Source organism: Eubalaena glacialis, chromosome 2 (genome assembly GCF_028564815.1).
Source record: "Eubalaena glacialis isolate mEubGla1 chromosome 2, mEubGla1.1.hap2.+ XY, whole genome shotgun sequence".
Lineage (NCBI taxonomy): Eukaryota > Metazoa > Chordata > Mammalia > Artiodactyla > Balaenidae > Eubalaena > Eubalaena glacialis.
This window is the reverse complement of record NC_083717.1, coordinates 164,071,314-164,093,267: the sequence shown is the minus strand read 5'-3', so window position 1 is coordinate 164,093,267 and position 21,954 is coordinate 164,071,314. Positions and strand designations below refer to the sequence as shown.

At 37.9% G+C, this 21,954-nt stretch overlaps 1 protein-coding gene across 2 annotated transcripts; it reads left to right on the top strand.

Annotated features, from left to right (window-relative positions):
- The first annotated feature begins 1,706 nt into the window (after window positions 1-1,706).
- Window positions 1,707-20,834, top strand: MED6 (mediator complex subunit 6). Of its 2 annotated transcripts, XM_061182701.1 has the most exons (8): window positions 1,712-1,860; window positions 4,738-4,897; window positions 5,974-6,065; window positions 7,697-7,779; window positions 8,086-8,194; window positions 9,621-9,739; window positions 19,816-19,843; window positions 20,450-20,834. In XM_061182701.1, the coding sequence occupies exons 1-8, from the start codon at window positions 1,839-1,841 to the stop codon at window positions 20,578-20,580; spliced, it is 744 nt and encodes a 247-aa protein (XP_061038684.1). In that variant the 5' UTR covers window positions 1,712-1,838; the 3' UTR covers window positions 20,581-20,834. The 2 variants fall into 2 exon arrangements, with proteins under 2 accessions (XP_061038685.1, XP_061038684.1); XM_061182702.1 differs by lacking the exon at window positions 9,621-9,739 and having other exon boundaries at window positions 1,707-1,860; window positions 20,450-20,586.
- Window positions 20,835-21,954: the final 1,120 nt, after the last annotated feature.

The following is a 21,954-nucleotide window of genomic DNA, read 5'->3' as shown; positions in this document are numbered from 1 at the left end:
GCAACAGTCTCCTAAACGGACTCCCTGTTTTTAGTCTTATAAATGCCTCCAACTCATGCTCCTTGGACAATCTTTCTAAAATGGAAGCCCAATTACATTTCTCCCACTGCCTACAAGATAAAGGCTGAGCTCCCAAGTCTGGCCTACCATGCTTACCATATGTTTTATTACCTACAGATCTGTGTTCTGCTGTACTTCTTCCTAATCCTCTTCTAATAAAAACACAAGAAAACAGAACCAACAAAACAAAACAAAAAGCTTGATGTTTCACACTTCTGTTTATTGGACATGATAACCCCTGTTTTGGAATGCCTTCTCCACCAGGCCCCCACCAGGCCCCCACCAGGCCTTTCTCCTTTGAAAACTCTGCTCTGTGCATGTGCATACTTTTATTGGGACACATATTGTATACATACCATCTCAAGTATAAAATCCCAGTTCAAAAAGTGGAGTGTAACAAAGCAATATATTTTTATGCCACTTAGAGTTAAAATTTTTGAATTCCCAGTCTATGAGGTAGAAAATTCCAATAAATTCATGGTCCCCCACCCCCTTACCTCTGTTTTGTGGTTAAATTCTGGGGGAAACTTCATAGTACCTAAGTTTTGGAACAGATACAAGCACTAACATTTCATCACCATACAAAGGGCTTCTTCAGATTTGGGGGTTCTCTTCTTGGCATCTGTGTCTTGCTTGCAGATATCCTCATCATTTTGCTTTTATGGAGCTTGAAAATCTTTCTAAGGCTTCCTATGGCTTCTGCATTCCACAGAATTATTCCCTCTCTGGCATCTTGCTATCTAGCCCAGATTAGCCGGAATGCAGACATTAGGTCTTTACTCAGGGACCCAGGTGTATTCCCTTTCTTTTAATCTTGTTAATATTTTGCTTCAGAAGCATTTCCTGTCTTGTGAAAATTTTGTCTCAGAGGCGTGTAATATTTTCTTCAATGGGTTTAGACTTTTAATGGGCTTAGTCACATAAAAGCTAATGACTGTCAAATTCTTCCCGCTTAGTCCTGCCCATCCCCACACTTGAGGCAGGTGAAAAACAGAATGGCCAGTAGCTCCTAAACTGAACAGTTCATTGGATACACCTGAAAGAGCTTTCAAAATGAAAGATGGTACCACCCCCAACTCTGCACAATCAGAATTTGTTTTTATAAACGATCACAGGAGATCAAAGTCGAATTTTCGAATCCCTCAGTGGTGGACGTTGGGCAGGGCTCTGCTCACTCTGTTTTTCCTCAAAGTCTCCAAATTTTTACCCCGGTAGTTTGCCCTGCCTCTACCTCTCCTTCCTTTGGCGCTGCTCTCTCCTCCTTGCTAGCACCTCCTAGCCTCTCCCTCCCCTTCTTACCCCTTCCCTCCACACCGCACTCCACCTCCCAGCCCCGCCCCGCCCTTCTCTGCCTCGTCCCACCCCTCTCCTCCCCACCCAGCTCTACTTCCCGGCTCCATCCCGCCCCCCTCCTCCTTGCCCCGCTCCACCTCCTAGCCCCGCCCCACCCCTTCTCTCCGCCCCTCCGCTCTTCTCCGCCCCGCTCCACCTCCTAGCCCCGCCCCACCCCTTCTCTCCGCCCCTCCGCTCTTCTCCGCCCCGCTGCACCTCCCAGCCCGCCCCACCCTCTCTCAGCCCCGCCCCTCAGCCCCGCCCCGCTCCACCTCCTATTCTCTCCGCTCCTTCCCTTTCCCTGCCCGGTCTTCCTGGCCTCGCAGTCTCCTCCCCTCTTTTGGTTCCTCCTTAACATTCCTCTGCTCTGCAGCAGAGCTCTTTCGTCTCAGAGTTGTTACGTTTACTCTGCGCCGGAAGAAGAACCTGAGAACGCCTTTGGAACTATGGCGGCGGTGGATATCCGAGGTAACCTGTGCTGTCCCCTTTGTTTCCTGATTGTTTGGGATCTGGTTTAGGAATTTATAGCTCTTGAGGGCAAGATTCCGGTTCCTTTGTGGTGTCTCCCAAGCTCTTTGGAATGTTTTCTGTGAACGACCCAAAGCGCCAGTCTGTCGAAAAATTGCCTAGATTTTCGCAGTTCTTCAGGAGTCTCTTGGAAGCGTCAAAACGAAGGGGTTGGAAGAAGCTCTGGGCTTTGAGCCCTGCGGTGTTGTCCTACATACGTATCTCTACAGCAGTATTGGGGCTGTTCTGTCCAGGTGAAGGAACGACAGAGAAGGGGGTGGGGTCGTGAGCCGACAGTGTTTGGTTCATTCTTGGCACTTGGCCTGGGGCCTACCTTATTCCTGACGTTTGAGGTTTCTTTTTATATATTAACCAAATTGGAGTCTAGCACACATATTACAAATATATTGTCATTTATATATTGTCAAAATGTCCAGTGATCTTCAGCAGTTCTGGATAATGTTTACTATATGTTTGTCTTTCGTTATGAGTGAGAATATCAAGTACCTAATTTCATTACTTGCTGATTGTTAGAGAGCTGTATTAGAGCCATGTCAGTATGCTCTCCCTTGCTACTGAATAAACAAGAGAAACATTTAGTCCATCAGGCTGTTTAGCTTTCATAACTTTTTACTTTTTATTTAGATTTGTTAGGGCCATTGCAAAGGCTCTAAGGTGGGAACATGTCCGAAGAACAGCAAGGGGGCCAGTATGGCTGAAGCACAGTGAGAGAGGAGGCGGGAAGTAGATGAGGTCAGAGAGAGAAATGGTGTGGTGGCTTGATCATACAGGAATTGTAGGCCGTGGTAAGGCCTTTGGTTTGTCCTCTGAGTAAAATAGAGAACCACTGGAGGGTTTTGACCAGAGAGGATGAACGTAACCTGACTTACTTTTTTTTAGGATCACCTTGGCTGCTGAGAACACTGTAGGAGGGCAAAGGTAGAATTAGGGAGACCGGTTAGGAAGGCATTTTTGTAATGCGTGGAGATTTGGAGGTGGCTCAGACTAGGGTGGTAACAGTGGAGATGGTAAGAAATAGTTGGAGTCTGCTTGTTTTGGTAGTGTATTCTCTTTATTGGGCTGTGGTCACAGGTAGTTTCTATGTGGGAGAACTAATATATCCTATTTCACAGCCACACACCACCCTCTTAACCCCAGTTAACTAGTTTGTAACTGAACATCCTTGGATACTGGAGTGTGTGTAAATTTATGACCAGTGGAGTAACTTGTCCTTAGCCCTTAATCATGAATTAATAAACATTTTCTAATTCTTACCAAACAGGTCCTGTGCTAGTTCTGATGAGTAACCCACAGCCCCAGTTCCTTAAAAAACTCAACATTTAATGGGAAAACATTTGTATTTGTGGGTTATTAATAATTAATAATAAAACTATATAGAAACCGCTATGAGGACATAGAAAAAGAAACCATTATTTCTGCCTTGCAAAGTAGAGAAAGGCTTTGCAGAGATTAGTGACATTTGAAATGAGTTTAATCTAGCGTGACCATTTGAATATCTAGTAAACCTATACCCTTTTGAGAATAAAAGACGTTTCTATTTTTTTTTTTAAGTACATAAACTAGAAAAAAAAAAAGAGGCACAAACTAGGACAGCCTTTGGTTAAGCCAGAAATAAGTTTGTTCATATTAATCTTAAAAGAAATTGACTACCAACACTACCACCATCATCATCATAATGAACATTTATTGGGTTATTACAATGTACTAAGCATTTTACGTATATAATCTAGCATGGAGATACTATTATAATCCCTATTTTATAGGTGAGAAAACTAAGGCATGGGGAGGTTGAAGTTTTCCATTCTTCCTCCTTCAGCCAGTAATTATATAGGCAATTTGATGTTTCATGACTAACAGCTAATGGGATTTAGTACTGTCAGTGGTATGAAACATTGCAGCCAGTACCCAATAAAAGCTCATTAATTAAAGCTATCTAGCCCTACTTATCATGTCTTTTTTTTCTTTTTCCATTTTGAAAAATTTAAGGTTTAATTCTTTAAAATATGAAATTGTATGGCTGTAATTAAGGGCATTCTACTTTTCATTTGCCCCTTTTACATCTTTATTATCTCATCTATAATAATAGATTCCTAACTTATTTCTGTCTCTTTAATTGGAAGATCTCCCACTAGTGGCAATGGATGTGTTTTCTTTGGCATACATATTGTCTGAAAATTTTTGAATTAGTTGCCAACATTATAAAAACTTTCCAATATTTTGAAAGACCTCTCTAGATTTCAAATCCTATAACTTCTTCACCTAATTGAGTTATTCTTTAAACATATAATATACTTTTATTTATTTATTGAATCTTTGAATTTTATTTATTTTTTATACAGCAGGCTCATTAGTTATCTCTTTTATACATATTAGTGTATATATGTCAATCAGAATCTCCCAATTAAACATATAATATACTTTTATATTTCCCTACCTTTGTATATGCATTACCTCTGCTTGGAATTACTTTGCCTCTCTTTTCTCCATGGTGAGCCTCTATTTATTCTTTAACATATAGTGCTAAAACCCACCTCCTCCTCACCCCATGAAAAATCATTCCTGTTCCCTCAGGCAAGGTATTCTGCTCGCTCCACTGTGCTCTCATAACACATTTATTCATACCTTTATTATGGATCTTGTGTTGTCATTGCTTTCTTGCATACTTATCTCTTCTGCTGGATGGTGAGGGTATGTAGGTTAAGATCCACGTCATCCTTATATTCATAGTGCCTCCTACATTATATGCATAATAAATGTTTGTTGGATTGGACTTTTTTCTCTTTTCTCATCCTTTATCATTTTGTTTCCTTTCTATAGATAATCTGCTGGGAATCTCTTGGGTTGACAGTTCCTGGATCCCTATTTTGAACAGTGGAAGTGTCCTGGATTACTTTTCAGAAAGAAGTAATCCTTTTTATGACAGGACATGTAATAATGAAGTGGTCAAAATGCAGAGGCTAACATTAGAACACTTAAAGTAAGTTATTATAAGAAGGTAGCATCTTTGCCAACTGCAGATTTTGTAATGAATAGTTCTTTCCAGCTGTGGATCATGAAGTACAGAGTAGAAGTTTTGGAAGAACCAGAGTTTTGTTTGGGTTTGTACAAATTTGACATGCAAAGGAATTATTAGTAGTCACTTGTAACCTAGGAAGTCTTTTCTTTATAACTTCACATTATTACTGTCCAGTTAAAATGCAACTATGAGGTTTAGATGTAAATCTCATTGATTTCAGCAATGCAACTGTTGTCCTTAACCAGGTAACTATATATGTTGTCTCCTCTACATCTAATTTAATGTCTTAAACCATAGTCGAGTTTACAGTAGATTTTTCTTTGTTTGACAAACAAAATTTTAGCCAAATTTAGCAAGATTCTTCAGACTTGGGATGCTAAATAATTAAGAATTTATTACTATTACAAAAGTTTCTGAAACAACTGTGTAATGAAGTTTTTCATCTGTCAGCTAAACATGGGGAGCAGGGGTTCTAAGAAATTAAATTTCCGGTATTTTAAATAGCTTTTGTTATGAGGTAAATATTTACATTTACTGAGATACCTTGGTGTTGCTTTTAAACATAGTATGTCAGGAAAAAATATGTTGGGGGTGAGGGTAAGGTTTTTGATGTTTTCTGGTTGGGTACAATATATAGTAACGATCTATATTAAGACAGGTATAGTGTTCATGTATATTTTTATATTTTATATATATTTATAGATCTCCTTGGTCAGGAAGCATCCTGGTATTTTGGTTGCCTTTTTTGAAATGTAGGTTTATTGTACTTTCATGACTGAAAATACTCCGATTTAAGTTCATCATGAATTTTTTTAGAGAAATTTTGTTGTTGTTTAAAAACGAAATCTTACTTTATCTGTGCCCCACCTACCTGGGAAAAATAGCCAGTTTTATTGAACAGCCAATTTTTAATATCAAACATAGGCAGTTTTATCCTGTTTACAATGTTGCTATACTTTTATGTGATAATTTGCATGTTCTACAGAATTGTTTGTAGGGCATTCATAGATCCCTGAATGTCTGTGTCCTGTTTTCAGTCAGATGGTTGGAGTGGAATACATCCTTTTACATGCTCAAGAGCCCATTCTTTTTATCATTCGGAAGCAACAGCGGCAGTCCCCTACTCAAGGTAAAATATGTAAACTTTAGGCATTATTTTCTTCTTAAAATACCATGATTTATTTACTCCTGAGCTATATGTTCTTATTTTTGTGGATTGGGTTCTGTGTTAGGGATTTGTAGGAATCCATGTGTACGCTTCCTATGCTTTCCCTTCTGTGAGGGGCCACACCAAGTGCACCTTCCCTCTAGTAGTGAAGTGCAGCCCCACGTGTGTAATATGTCTGCTCAGAGCTCGGGGAAGACTGTTTGAGACTCTGAGTCCAGAATTTTTATTGAGGGCTGATCATGTAGATGTCCTCTGCCTGTCAAAATTCTAGTCTCTCAGAAGGAAATCAGGTTTAATTCATGGTACATGCAGTTGCACCAAATTCATAAAAGATCAATGGAAAATCCTCATTGACACATTCAACCAAAATTACCAGACAAAAACTTGCTTTAGAAATCATACTGAAAAGTATAGAATTCAGACTTGATTTTGAATCAAAGAGCTAGTCACCTATTCCAGAGATGACCAGCTACATCTCTTAAATTAGATACTCTCATCAAGACCTTTGAGAATAACCTTCACCCTAGTATTGATTCCAGAGAATGACTTGCTACTGAAGTTGTGGTTCCAGAGTCAAGAATCCAAATTTACTTTCAAAGTCAAAGATCTAGGACTTCCCTGGGGGGGCAGTGGTTAAGAATCCGCCTGCCAGTGCAGGGGACACGGGTTCGAGCCCTGGTCCGGGAAGGTCCCACATGCTGCAGAGCAGCTAAGCCCGTGTGCCACAACTACTGAGCCTGCGCTCTAGAGCCCACGAGCCACAACTACTGAAGCCCGAGCGCCTAGAGCCCGTGCTCCGCAACAAGAGAAGCCACCGCAATGAGAAGCCCGCGCACTGCAACAAAGACCGAACACAGCCAAAAGTAAATAAATAAAGATAAATAAATTAAAAAAAAAAAAAAAGTCAAAGATCTAGAGTCCCTGCCCAGAGAAAAAGAGAAACTTAGAACAAAGACAAAGCTGGAGACAAGAGTTCCATGATGAAAGGGTTCCAGATACAGAAGCGACAGAAGATGGCACCAGCCTCACTAGCCGCTGTTTTATTCTTTAGGACCTCGGACTGGGGCACAGAGGCAAGTTCACTGTGTCTGGTATCTTCATCCTGGGCCCTAAATCTCTCTTGCTCTAAGGTGTTATTCCCCAAAGTGTGGTTGACTGACAGCAGCATCGGATCACTTAGGAACTTGTTAGAAATGCATTGTCCCCACTGAGTAAGAATCTGATTTTAACAAGATACTCAGGTGATTCAAATGCACGTTAAAGTTTAAGAAACACTGCTCCTAGGGCAAACTTTTTTTTAGCAAACTTTTTCTGTGAAGGTCCAGAGACTACATATTTTAGGCTTTGTGGGCCTCATGGTCTCTGAGACAACCATTCAACTAGTGCCATAGCAGCCTTAGATAATAACGCAAATGAATGAGTGTGGTTATTTTCCTATATAACTTTATTTACAAAAACAGGACTTGCCAAACCCTATCTGAAGCTTTAGTATGGGAAAATGTCAAACTTTAGTTGTTCTTTTTATGGAAATATATTTAGCAGTTTGTGTGCATAGCTATATTGATAAACTTTTTTTTTCCCCACTGCTTTAGTTATCCCACTGGCTGATTACTATATTATTGCCGGAGTGATCTATCAGGCACCGGACTTGGGATCAGTTATAAACTCTAGAGTGGTGAGTGTCTTTACATACTTTAAACATTAAAGAAAACTTCTAACTGAACTACCTTGCTACCGAGAATTAAACAGGAACTCCTCTCCCTTGTGTAAGTTGGTATAAAGTGTTGACTATTAGAATATCTTAAGCATTGGTTCCTGTGGGCCAACTCCATGTTCAAAGTATATACCACCCCTAGATACATAGTGATTCAGGTTCTGAAAAGCAGAAGAATTACTGTCTTTGCGTATGTAATATTTTGTGTTCACTCTGTAAATTTTGGATGATTGATGAGAAATTCAGAATTTGTTTTCTCTTTATAAGCTTACTGCAGTACATGGCATTCAGTCAGCTTTTGATGAAGCTATGTCATACTGTCGATATCATCCTTCCAAAGGGTATTGGTGGCACTTCAAAGATCATGAAGAGCAAGGTAGGTGGGACACCGAGACCCTCCTAAAACACTTTTTGTTACTTGGAGAATGAAGCTGCTTTCTTTCGGAAAATGGCTATTGATGATTTCTAGCTGTGTTTTACTTCTCCATAGGAAGGTTTCATAGGATGATGACATTGTCAGAGCTATGATTCATGTAACTAGATGTGGTAGTAATAGCATTCCCATAGGAACAGGTACAAATTTTAATCTCTTTGGTACATGATAATCTTTGATAAGTTGATGCAAGCTTTTAAAATATTTAGGACATGTAGGGGAAATCAGTGATGAGGAATGAGTAATGATGATATTTCCTGCTTACCAAACTGTTGAGTCATCTTGAAATCTGGAACCCAAGTCTTCCAAGTTTTTGAAACAGGGGAGATGCTCTTAAAGCCCTATCTCCAGATGACCAGTCTGTTTTCTGATCTTTCCATGTTACTGCCTGTCATGATGCCAGGTCCTCTAGTTGCCATAGCTGCTAATCTGCTACTTGTTCTGCACCATATTTTACCAATAAAAGTACTTCTAGAAATGTATCTATAGCAGTATACCTATATTCTGCATTTCTTTCTAGAGAAATAGCAACTTAAAATGAATTACTATGGAAAAAGTAACCTTTAAATAAAATTCAGACCCATGGAATGAATGGTCTTTGAGATACAGTTATATTTATTCGTAATAGTAGGTCCCGGCAACAACATTTGACTTAGGAAAGTTTGCATCAGTTGAATAAACTTCTCCCAAGAGCTCTTTGCCCCTACCCTAATGAAATGTTTGGAGTAAAACTTAACTGGAACCCTTTCTTTATAGACAATCCACCAGCACACTCCCCTCCCAGGGAAAATCCCACACGTGATTAGCTTCATAATTTTTCTTGCAAGTTCTTTTCTCTCTTGTCTTTATGATCTTCTGTTGTTTGGTTTGTCCTGTTTTTCTCAGTGAATTATAGTCTTCATAATTGAGTATGGTTACTTGAGTTTATGAAAGTTGCATTTTCCATTTGGACCTATTAGGTTTTGTGGGAAAAGTCCGTTTAATACACTTAAAATATACACAAGATAATTTCAAACCAATAATCTGAATGTGACTTAGGTAATTATGGAAAATTTAGCCTTAAAGTTTTCCATAATTAAGTAATTATGGAAACATAAGAACGATGTTTATCCATGTTTACATGCTAAAACTGAAATGTCTTTAAAAGATATATCAGCTTTTTAAATGTTAGAATTTTAACCTCATTTCAGAGGGAGAGTTTGAATGCTTCTCTGTATATGCTATGTTTAACGTATTTGGGGGGATTATCTTTGGAATAGCAGCCATTAGAAATAATGAAATTTGAATATATTCATGGCAGACAAAGATTTGTAAAATGTAAGGCACCAAAGTAGTTAGACAATGTTTTGATTTGGACTTTATATTTTAGTAGATAAAGTCAAACCTAAAGTCAAAAGGAAAGAAGAACCAAGCTCTATTTTCCAGAGACAGCGTGTGGATGCTTTACTCCTAGACCTTAGACAAAAATTTCCACCCAAATTTGTGCAGGTAATGAGAATGCATGTGGTTAATTTTGATTCAACACTTTTTCCTGGCATATTTATTTTTAATTGAGAACTGTTTCAGATGTGACCTAAAAATACTGATTTTCCTCGTTAGTTAAAAAAATGATCTCTGAATCAAAGGAAGGTTTTTCAAGGACTTAATGGAGGAGGTGGTAAAGGGAATGGAATTAGTACTGTTCTGTGCTCTTAAGTTTAATTCCTCATTGAATCTTCATAAACTATGAGGACTGAATATAGATAATATTCTCATTCAGAAGGCTGCTGAAAGTGTCATAGATGGTAACAAAACTAGAATTTGAAACTCATGCTGTTTTTACTGTATGTGCTGCCTTCCAGCCTGATGTAGAGGGTATTTAAGTCCTTAAATGATAGAATAATAAAAACTTTGTAATAAAAAGAATAGTACATTTGATGTGGAGGGTTTGGCATGATAAATGGAGGAGGCAGGAGTAATAATAAATAGGCTTATAACATATACTGGGGTTGGAGTTATATGAATTCCATTATGTTGTCTTGGGCATTCCAACAGCAATAGCAGGTCCACGTACCGTGGTATTAAATGAACTTTTGCAGAGAAGTGTGAGATGGAATATGTGAACATGTTGTTCTTATGGTTTGTCTAAGCTCTTACTTATCTTTACAGGGCTGTGTACACACAAGGTCATGTTTTTCCTGTGGAGGGCCTATTTAAGAGATTTTCAAGGGTTGTTTTAGACTGAGGTTTTTCACACCCTGAGATGACTTTAGAATAGGCCTTTCCTTCCCCCTTCCCTGACTCTACTGGATGAGATGTACTGTTGGAATGGTGACGTGGTAGTGAAGGGAGCAGAGGCCACAGTTGGAACTCAGGACCAAAAAGCCAGTTTAGAGAAATCTCATGAATTGCGCTTGAATATGAAACAGTGTCTGTTGAATAAATAAATAAATGAATTATAGCTGTGTGTAAGATGATGAGTAGTGACTACAGAGTGTAAGAGGTTAGGTGTGGTTGGCCATTCGTGGCAGAACACCTAGACCTGCACAGTACAGTAGCCCCTAGGCACATGTGACTATTGTGCATTTGAAACACAGCTAGTCCAAATTGAGTTGTGTTATGTGTGAAATACATACTGGGTTCAAGCACTTAGTACAAAAAAATTTATAAAATATTTCATTAGTAGTTAAAAATATTGGTTATATGTCAGTGATACTATTTTAGATATATTTGGTTAAAAATAATAAAATTCATCTGTTTCTTTCTGAAAATGTGACTACCAGAAAATTTTAAATTACATATATAGCTTGTATTTGTGGCTCACATTATATTTTGGGCAGTGCTGATCTAGAAAATGGGAACAGAAAATGCAAAACCAAAAACATGAAAGATTATTAATGAACACGTCTCAGAAACCAGGAAAATCCCTTAGTTTGTTCTTTGTCTAGTTTCTTGAGGTGTAAAGTTAGATTGTTTGTGATCTTTCCTTCTTTTTAATGTAGGATTTATTGCTATAAACTTCCCTCTTAGTACTTCTTTTCCTGCATCCCATAAGTTTTGGTATGTTGTATTTTCATTTTAATTTCTCTCCAGATAATTTCTGATTGCCGTTTTGATTCCTTCTTCGGCCTACTTGTTGTTCAGAAGTGTGTTGTTTAATTTCCACTTATAAGTTAGCAGAAGGAAAGAAATTACAAAGATTAAAAATTATGATAGAGACTAGAAAAACAAAAGAAAAGAATCAGTGATACACCAGAAACTAACACAACATTTTAAATCAACTATACTTCAATAAAAACAACAACAACAACAAAAAAGTAAGGAAACTAAGAGTTGGTATTTTGAAAAGATAAACAAAATTGACCAACTTTTAGCTAGACTAACAAAGAGAGGAGACTCAAATAAATAAAGTTAGAAATGGAAGAGATGTTACTACTAATGCCACAGAAGTAAAATGATCATAAGAGACTACTGTAAACAGTTTATATGCCAAGAAATTGGGTAACCTATAAGAAATTCCTAGAACATATGACCTACCAAGACTGAGTCATGAAGAAATAGAAAATCTGAACAGACCAATAATGAGTACGGAGACTGAATCAGTAATCACAGACCTCCCAAAGAAATGCCTAGGAACAGATGACTTCATGGGTGAATTCTACCAAACATTTAAAGAGAATTAACACCAATCCTTCTCAAACTCTTCCAAAAAATTGAAGAGGAGGGAACACTTCCAAATTCATTTTATGAGGCCAGCATTACTCTGTTACCGAAGACCAAAAGACACTACAATACAAGAAAACTACAGTCCAATAAAAATAGATGCAAAAATTCTCAATGAAATACTAGCAAATCAAATGCAGTAGCCCATTAAGAGGATCATATATCATGATCAAGTGGGATTTATCCCTGGGGTGCAGAGATGGTTCAACATACTAAAATCAATCAGTATGATACACTACATTATCAGGATGAAGGCTAAAAATCACATGATCATCTCAATAGATGCAGAAAAAGCATTTGGGAAAATTCAGCATCTTTTTATGATAAAAACAGCAAACTAGGTATAAAAGGAATGTACCTCAACATCATAAAAGCCACGTATAACAAACCCACGGCTATCATCATATTCAGTGGTGAAGAACAAAGCTTTTTCTCTAAGATCAGGAACAAGACAAGGATATCCACCCTCCACACTTCTATTCAGCATAGTGCTGGGAGACCTAGCCAGAGAAATTAGGCAGTAAAAGGGATCCAAATGGGAAAAGAAGTAAAATTGTCTGTTTGCAGATGATATGATCTTATACATAGCAAACCCTAAAGACTCCATTAAAAAACTGTTATAACTAATACATGACTTCAGTGAAGTTGCAGGATACAAAATCAACACACAAAAATCAGTTGTACTTCTATATACTAACAACTATCAGTAATGGATATCAAGAAAATCCCACTTATGGGCTTCCCTGGTAGTGCAGTGGTTGAGAATCTGCCTGTCAATGCAGGGGACACGGGTTTGAGCCCTGGTCTGGGAAGATCCCACATGCCACGGAGCAACTAGGCCCGTGAGCCACAACTACTGAGCCTGCACATCTGGAGCCTGTGCTCCGCAACAAGAGAGGCCCGCGCACTGTGATGAAGAGTGGCCCCCGCTTGCCGCAACTGGAGAAAGCCCTTGCACAGAAACAAAGACCCAACACAGCCAAAAATAAATAAATAAATAAATAAATAAATAAATAAATAAATAAAATCCCACTTATAATAGCATCAAAAACATACTTAGGGATAAACTTTTTGTTATCAGCTTTATTGAGATATAACTGATGTAACATTGGGTAAGTTTAAGGTGTACAACCTGTTGATTTGATACACTTATATACTGCAAAATGATTACCGCCATAGCGTTAGCGAACATCTCTGTCATGTCACATAATTACTGTTCTTTTTTATGGTGAGTTCATTTAAGTTTTACTCTCTTAGCAACTTTCAAATATATAATACAGTGTTACTAACTATAATTACCATGTTGTGTATTAGATTTCCAGAACTTATTTCATCTTATACCTTTCACCAACATCTCCCCATTTCCCCCACCCCCTCAGCCACTGGCAGGCACTGCTGTACTCTCTGTAGGAGTTTGAACATTTTAGATTCCACATATAAGTGATGTGATATATCATATTTGCCTGTTTGACTCCACTTAGTATAATGCTCTCCAGGTTCATCCTTTCACAAATGGCAGGATATCCTTCTTTCTCATGGCTAAGTAATATTCCTGTATATGTGTGCGTGTGTGTGTGTGTGTATCACATATGTCTCTCTCACACACACACATATATATATCTCACATCTTCTTTACCCATTCTGTTGACAGACATGTAGGTTGTTTCCATACCTTGGCTATTGTGGATAATGCTGCAGTAAATGTGGGAATGCAGGTGTCCATTCGAGATCCTGTATTCATTCCCTTCAAATATATACCCAAAAGTGGGATTGCTGGATCATATGGTAGTTCTGTTTTTAATTTTTTGGGGAACCTCTGTACTGTTTTCCATATTGGCTGCACCAATTTATATTGTCACCAACAGTACACAAGTGTTCCCTTTTTTTTACATCCTCACCAACACTTGTTACTTCTTGTCTTTTCGATGGTAACCATTATAACAACTATGAAGTGATATCTCATTGTGGTTTTGATTTGCATTTCCCTGATGATTAGTGATGTTGAGCAACTTTTCATGTACCTGTTGGCCATCTATATGTCTTCTTTGGAAAAATATCTATTCAGATCCTCTGCCCATTTTTTAATTGAATTGTTTATTTTTTCACTGTTGAGATGTATGAGTTCTTTATATATTTTGGATACTAACTCCTTATCAGATATGCGATTTGCAAATATTTCCTTCCATTTTGTAGGTTGCCTTTTCATTTTGTTGATGACTTACTTTGCTGTGCAGAAGCTGTTTGGTTTGATGTAGTCCCACTTGTTTATTTTTGCTTTTGGTGCATTTGCTTTTCATGTCAAACCCAAAAACTGATCACCAAGACTGATGTCAAGGAGCTTACTGCCTGTTTTCTTCCAGGAGTTTTATGGTTTCAGATCTTACATTCCAGTCTTAAATCCATTTTTAGTTAATTTTTGTGTGTGGTGTAAATTAACTGACCGTATATGCATGGGTTTATCTCTGGGCTCTCTATTTTGTTCCATTGATCTATGTCTGTTTTTATGCCAATACTATACTGTTTTGATTACTGTAGCTTTGTAATATAGTTTGAAACCTGAGCTATCTGTATTCCCATTTATTATTTTAGTGAATATTTAGCATTATCCACAATAGCCAAGGTATGGAAATAGCCCTAATGTCCATCAACAGATGAATGGATAAAGAAACTGTGGGATATACATATAGTTGAATATTATTCAGCCTTAAAAAAGAAGGAAATTGTACCATTTGCGTTGTCATGGATGAACCTGGAAGATATTGTGCTAATTGAGATAAGTCAGTCACAGAAGGATGAATACTATATGATTTCACTTACATGAGATATCTAAAATAGTCAGACTTACAGATGCAGAAAATATTGTAGTGGTTGCCAGAGGATGGAAGAAGGGGAAAATAGGGAGTTCTAAAAAGGCTGTAAAGTTACAGTTATGTAAGATGAATAAGTTGTAGAGATCTGCTGTACGACATACTGCTTACAGTTAACAATATGGTGTTGTACACTTAAAAACTTGGTAAGAGGGTGGATCTCATATTGAGGGTTCTTAACACACACGCACACACAAACCCCAAACTAAAGGAGCAGAAGAAATCTTTTGGAGGTGATGGATATGTTTATTACCTTGATTGTGGTGATGGTATCACAGGTGTATGTATATGTCCAAACTCATCAAATTGTGTATATCAGATATGTGCAGGTTTTTTTCGCGTATCCGTTATACCTCAAAGTACCTGTAAAAAAAAGGAAAGGAACCAGAAAATACTCTGAAGTTTTATTACTCTTATGTGTTTGTGAAGGGAAGGGTAGTGAAATATGAGACTTAAAATTTCGATTAAGGTCATATTGAGAAGAATTGTATATGCTCCACAAAGGAGTTTGTGGTTAGTTCGATAGTCCAGTGTTTATTCACTATTTTAAACCCATAACCTGGTACCACTCCTGTAAACATACGTTTCCAGGTACATTAAATGTTATTTGAAGTATTAAAACAATAGCTATCATCACTAAAGACAAATGAAAACAGTGGTAATTTTTGTACATTCTTTTTCAAATACACCCTCTCTTGAAGTAAACTCAGATATCCTCTACCTCATCTTCTTGACCCTCAGCACTGACTAGCTGTGAATTATTGATGATGGTAGTAGGGACCCATTAAATGTTTAAAAACAGTTGCAAGGAAATAATGTAGTTACTTGTTTGTTTTAGGAAGATAACCATTAATGGTATAGAAGATGCATAGGAAAATGTGTCATGTACCACAATGTTCATTGCAGTTCTGTTTACAATAGCCAGGACTTGGAAGCAACCTAAGTGTCCATTGACAGATGAACAGACAAAGAAGATGTGGCACATATATACAGTGGAATATTACTCAGCCATAAAAAGAAGCGAAATTGAGTTATTTGTAGTGAGGTGGATGGACCTAGAGTCTGTCATACAGAGTGAAGTAAGTCAGAAAGAGAAAATCACATACCGTATGCTAACACATATATATGGACTCTAAAAAAAAAAAAAAGATGGTCATGAAGAACCTAGGTGCAAGACGGGAATAAAGACGCAGACCTACTAGAGAATAGACTTGAGGATACGGGGAGGGGGAAGGTGTAAGCTGGCACAAAGTGAGAGAGTGGCATGGACATATATACACTACCAAATGTAAAATAGATAGCTAGTGGGAAGCAGCCGCATAGCACAGGGAGATCAGCTCGGTGCTTTGTGACCACCTAGAGGGGTGGGATAGGGAGGGTGGGAGGGAGGGAGACGCAAGAGGGAAGAGATATGGGGATATATGTATATGTATAACTGATTCACTTTGTTATAAAGCAGAAACTAACACACCATTGTAAAGCAATTATACTCCAATAAAGATTAAAAAAAAAAAATGTGATGTTTGGAGTCAAGGAAGTTAGACTATGGAAAGCCTGAATTAATTCTGTGGCCATAGATAGAGAGGAAACAGATTCAAGATATATTTCAGATTTAGCATTGCCTAAATTTGGTGGTTGGATATGGAGAGATTGGCATTATGGGTGATTCTGAGGTTTCAGGCCTAGGATTAGAATCAACTTGGTGTTGAACCCAAATTCAGAATATAGGAAAAGAAACAGATTTGGGGTTAAATATAGTTGTTAGGGGTTCTATTTTCATAAGCCAACCTCCAGAACATTCAATAGCTTACTGCTGTGTTTGGGTTCTGTGGTACTCCAGCTGAATGACAGTTCCTTTTTCTCTGGCTAGGGGTCCTGACTTGAATTCCATATACTGTTCTATCCTGGTGAGCTAGGCTGGACAATGTAGAAAGCTCAAAGACTCTCTTGAATCTTAAAACAAAAAAACTTCACTTTGTAGAAAGTTATGGAAATTTAGAAACGCATATAAAAATAGAGGGAATAATAAAAAATGAAACCTCCATGTACCTATTGATATTATCCTGCTTCAACAGTTATCAGGCATGGTCAATCTTGTTTTCTCTCTTCTTCCCCTATTTCCTCCCAATTATTTTAAGCAGGTTGCAGACTACATATCATTTCAGTGAGTTTTTACATTTTTCTTGTAAAGGTTTAGCCATAGTCATCCTTAAGTTGTCATTTTCCAGAACCTCACCTTCTTTTAACCATCCAGGGGCCAAAAGCCAACTCAAAGAGAGAGAGTATGTCAACTCTATGTAGCAGAACTAGGAGAAGGAAGGCTTTCTCTAGAACTTTTAATAATCTCTTTGTTTCTCCAACCTACAGCATTTCTCCTCAGATCTGGAGAAGAAAATAGATTCTTGGTCTCCTTGAAGCCTTCTGTGAGCTCCTATTTACCCATTGTGTCTCCCAGAACCATTCGTAGCTTAGGACTTCTGGATCCGAGGGATGTTGCCCCTTTATGGGGGTGCTCAGGAGAATATTGGAGAAGTCCTGCATTTTTCCTTGAAGCTCCTTTTTCCATATTTTAACTTTTGTTACTACTGAAAGTAACAAAACTGATGTGATAGGAGTTCAGGCCTTCAGTGCCTTTTATTATGAATGTCTTTTCAGTGCTGTTTTCAGAAGCTGCTAGGACACCATAGGATATTGGTTCAGTTAGGTTTATTCCAAAGTTACCTAATAAATCTTGTCAGAAAGGCCACCTCCGTTCTATTTTCCCATCTTAAACCACATCCTACTAGTTTGTGTGACAGTATTCACTAGAAGAGATTAGACAGTGTGCACTAGGTAGATAATGACATTATTTCAATGTCTGGATATGGTCCAGTGTCCAATATAGTTCAAGTGGTTCAGTGCTAGCAGTATAAGAATATCCCCTCTCAATTTCTCATTCCTCAGTGTTACACCATCTATTTCCTCTCCTGTTTTAAAGTAAATAAAAATTATTAGTTCCCTCAAATTACTTTAGACATGTTTAAGTCCTAATATGTTCATAAAATAGGTAATAATGTTGTTGTGTTGGGGGTTCCCATGACCACCCCCATGTTTGGAGATTTGCTTGAAGGACTCACAGGAGTTATTACAGTGACATAGTAGGGCTATACAGCCAGATATAAGGAAAAAAGGCGTTACTGGAGTCTAGAGGAATCCATCTGCAGGCTTCCTTACACTCTCTTCTTCCCATGAAGAATCATACAGAGTACACTCTTGCCTCAACAGTGAAAATGCAGCAACATGTAAGTGATATTTCTGCCTAAGGAAGTCCATTAGAGACTTGGTGCCCACGTTTTTGGGGGAGGTTTTTCACGTAGGTACCTTCTACCTAGCACATACCAAAATTCCACATTCTTTGAAGGAAGGCAGGTATTCAACAAAAACAACATTTTTTATACAAACAGTCTAGGCATAATGAACTGCCATTATCAGTTACAAAATGGTGGGAACCCTCCTGAAATCCAAATTTCCAGATACCAGCCAAAGGCCAACCTTGCAGCCTGGCCCTTCTAAGGATAGTAGTCTCAGGCCTTCTATGTTAACCTTTTCTGTACAATGAGTAATAATGGGAAGCTCAGTTTTGGTCTTATTAAGTGTAATGGTTCCCAGAACTTGTAGTTGGAGTGGGCTAGTAGGCAGTTTGTAGCATGAATCTGGAGCATGTGACATCAGAAAATTGTGTAGTCTCTAGTCATAGGAATAGATAAGAAGCTTAAGGAGGGCATGTAAATTCAGAAAGAAATTCAGAAAACAAATGGAGGCATTAAACTTTATAAAAATAAAGAGAACACTTTTATTCTGAGATGACAGGGAAGTATAGAGAGGTATTTTTTATGTATATATGTCTGTATATAAAGGTGTAATAAGTTTGGAGGTAGATAGATGGGAGAGAACTTGGGGCATTGACACCCTTATTGGCTGAGGGTGAGGGGTAGGTTGTGAGCCTTGAGGAGGAAGAAGGAGGGAGAGGAGGAGGAAAGTGTTTTAAAGCATTTAACTTGGGTAGTGAGAACAGGGAGATGACAGGGCCCACTGAAGTAAAAGAATTGCTGTGCAGAATGAAGGATCTGACCTTGTTCCTGACTCCTAGTGCCCCCATCATTTTTTCCTGCAGTTTGATTTCTAATAGTACACTCAACAGAAGCCTTATATTCATAGAAAAATACCTCTTTTTCTTTACGTCCCCTACCTGCCAACTTTAAAAGTCAGACATCCAAATTTCATTCTACTTACTTATAGCTCATATCCCCTATGCAGATAAGCCTCTGGAGTCTTGAAAGGCTCCATTATTCCCTCTGATTGGATTCTCCTTAGCTACTTTTTTTTTTTTTAATTAATTTATTTATTTTTATTTATGGTTGTGTTGGGTCTTCGTTTCTGTGCGAGGGCTTTCTCTAGTTGTGGCAAGCGGGGGCCACTCTTCATCACGGTGCGTGGGCCTCTCACTATCACGGCCTCTCTTGTTGTGGAGCACAGGCTCCAGACACGCAGGCTCAGTAATTGTGGCTCACGGGCCCAGTTGCTCCGCGGCATGTGGGATCTTCCCAGACCAAGGCTCGAACCCGTGTCCGCTGCATTGGCAGGCAGATTCTCAACCACCAGGGAAGCCCCCTTAGCTACTTTTTATAAAGCATTGTAGCCTCGGTGCAGAGGCAGAGGGCTTTGTTGATATTCAAGGGTTTTTTTTATGTTTGATTCTTTTGTTCTAGTTTTAGATTTGTGTCTTTTCTGGAACAGGGGAATAAGAAGTAGAAAATGATAAATTTACTTTTTTATGGTACATGGATAGTAGTTCCTCTTCATGAAGTCATTTATAATATAATTCGCATGCAGGTGTAATTTTAATGAAAATTATGACGTCAAGAAGCAAAAAGCTTTGCTAACCTGCCCTGTTTTCTTCTTCCTCTTCCTCCACCCCTCTTCCCCACTTTTTTTTTTTTTTTTTTTTAATTACAGCAAAAGTCTGGAGAAAAGCCTGTCCCAGGTATGGTTCATCTGATAATTCTTATCAAACTTGAAATAAGACCAAACAGCCTGTTTAGCTCAGTAACAATCATAACATGTGAGGTGAATTATGATTATTTTGTCCTTTTAGACTCTCTAATGCTAGTTTGTTACTCCTAACCTTTGATCTGCTGATTGCCAAAAGGTGGTGCTTTTGTGGTAGTGATATTAGTATTTGAAAGATGCATTGGAGTGGGATGAACAGGTATTGAGGGTGTGTGGAGAAGCTGAGGTGATTCGAGGTTGTCAAAAGTTTGAAAAAAGGCCTTCTGTTTCATCATTGAGAATAGGTATTGGACTATCCATTGACCTGGCATAGAATAATTATGTATCTTTTTTATGCATAATGTCTTATTTAAATGTCATGTGTTTTTGTCTAGTTTCATAATTTGCTTGTATTATCAGGTTTTTGGTTTGTAAATTGGTTCTTATACATCTGCCTGATGAAACAGCTAAATTTAGAACTTGAGATAAGTAGTTCTAAATTAATTTGAGAGTCTGAACCGTTCACATTAACTGTTGTCTAAATTGGTCTTATCCCTCCACCCTCCTCCGCCTCCAAAAAATATCTGCTTTTGATGTCTAGTGGATCAGACAAAGAAAGAGGCAGAACCTATACCAGAAACTGTAAAATCTGAGGAGAAGGAGACCACAAAGAACATTCAACAGACTGTGGGCACTAAAGGCCCCCCTGAAAAACGAATGAGACTTCAGTGAGTATTGGACGAGAGAGACGCTTGCAAGACTCCTCTTGTCCATATTTTACCTCATTACTGTGACAGGCTCTTGAACTTTAAAATTCTTTGTCACAATCATTTGTATAGAATGTGCTTGTTCTTTGAGAAAGGATGTAAGGATGCTCATGCTTTCAGTCTGAATATTTTAAATGTCTCTTTTGTAACCTTTTCCCTACCGGACTTGAGCAGCTTCCTCCCTCACATGTTTACTGTGATATATGTTTAAAGACAAAATAAAGGTATTTGTATAAATTAGTTTATCATGACTTTTTCCCCCTTATTTTCCCTCTGAAATATTTCCAGATGCATTTTGTAAACACAAAGGATTAATGTTAAAATAGTAGCTAAGCTTATTTTCTATTATTAGTTGCATATGCCTCAGTATTAAAATAGTAAAGTTACTGACAATTTGAAAGGTAAAGAAAAGGAAAACAACCTCATTCAGCAGTATCACCACCCTACAGATACTATAACAATGTTGTGGATTTTCTTTGTCTTCTTTTTCTGTGTGTAGATTTTTTTTTTTTGGCCGCACCGCGTGGCATGGAAGCATGGAGTCTTAACCACTGGACCACCAGGAAAGTCCCTGTGTGTAGATATTTTGAAAACCATAGTTTGTAATTATTCTGTTCATACAATTTTACTTTATCGTATTATGTCTGTTGTATGCGCTATTCCATGTTTACTTAGTTTTTATAGACTATTTATACTTTGTTAACTGAATAATTCCTAAGAGTGATTATATCTGTTTTCTTAAACTCTCCCTGTGTTGTACTTAAGTTTTTCCCAATTGACAATTTGCATTAAGGCTGTAGTGATTACATTATTTAAATAAGGCTGTAGTGTATCATGAGTTTTCAGTATTTAGTATTTATCTCCTTAGTATAGAGTCCCAGCCGTAGAATCATTAGAATCTGTACTTTCTTTTTTAGACCTGTTATTACTCTAACAGCAAAATATGAAAGTACCAAGTTCTCTAGAATCTCGCTGACACTGAGTATTGTCATCTACATTTTTAGTGCCAATTAAGTAGCAAAAAAATAGTGTTTCATTATTTTAAGTGGTTGAATAATTTCTCATCTTTGATTCTTGCTTTTATGAAGTGTCTGATTTTCTGTATTGTTTAAGATTTTTTAGTTTTTTTTATTTTGACATAATTTCAGGCTTACAGAAGAGTTGTCAGAGTAGTACAGAGAATTCCTCCATATATACCTTTTGCCCTAATTCCCCATATATTAACGTTTTCCATATGTCTTATTCTTTAATCTCTGTCTCTCTTTCCCTATCTCTAACTCCTGTTGCCGTTTGCTGTTTCTCTCTCCCTCTCTCTTATGTATGTGTGTGTGTATACATA

Excerpts from the sequence above, each read along its gene's own strand:
- MED6 (XM_061182701.1), top strand. The coding sequence starts at position 1,839 with ATGGCGGCGGTGGATATCCGAG. Across the intron at positions 4,898-5,973 it reads CTAACATTAGAACACTTAAA|TCAGATGGTTGGAGTGGAAT; the intron begins GTAAGTTATTAT and ends TCCTGTTTTCAG. Across the intron at positions 9,740-19,815 it reads TTCCACCCAAATTTGTGCAG|CAAAAGTCTGGAGAAAAGCC; the intron begins GTAATGAGAATG and ends TTTTAATTACAG.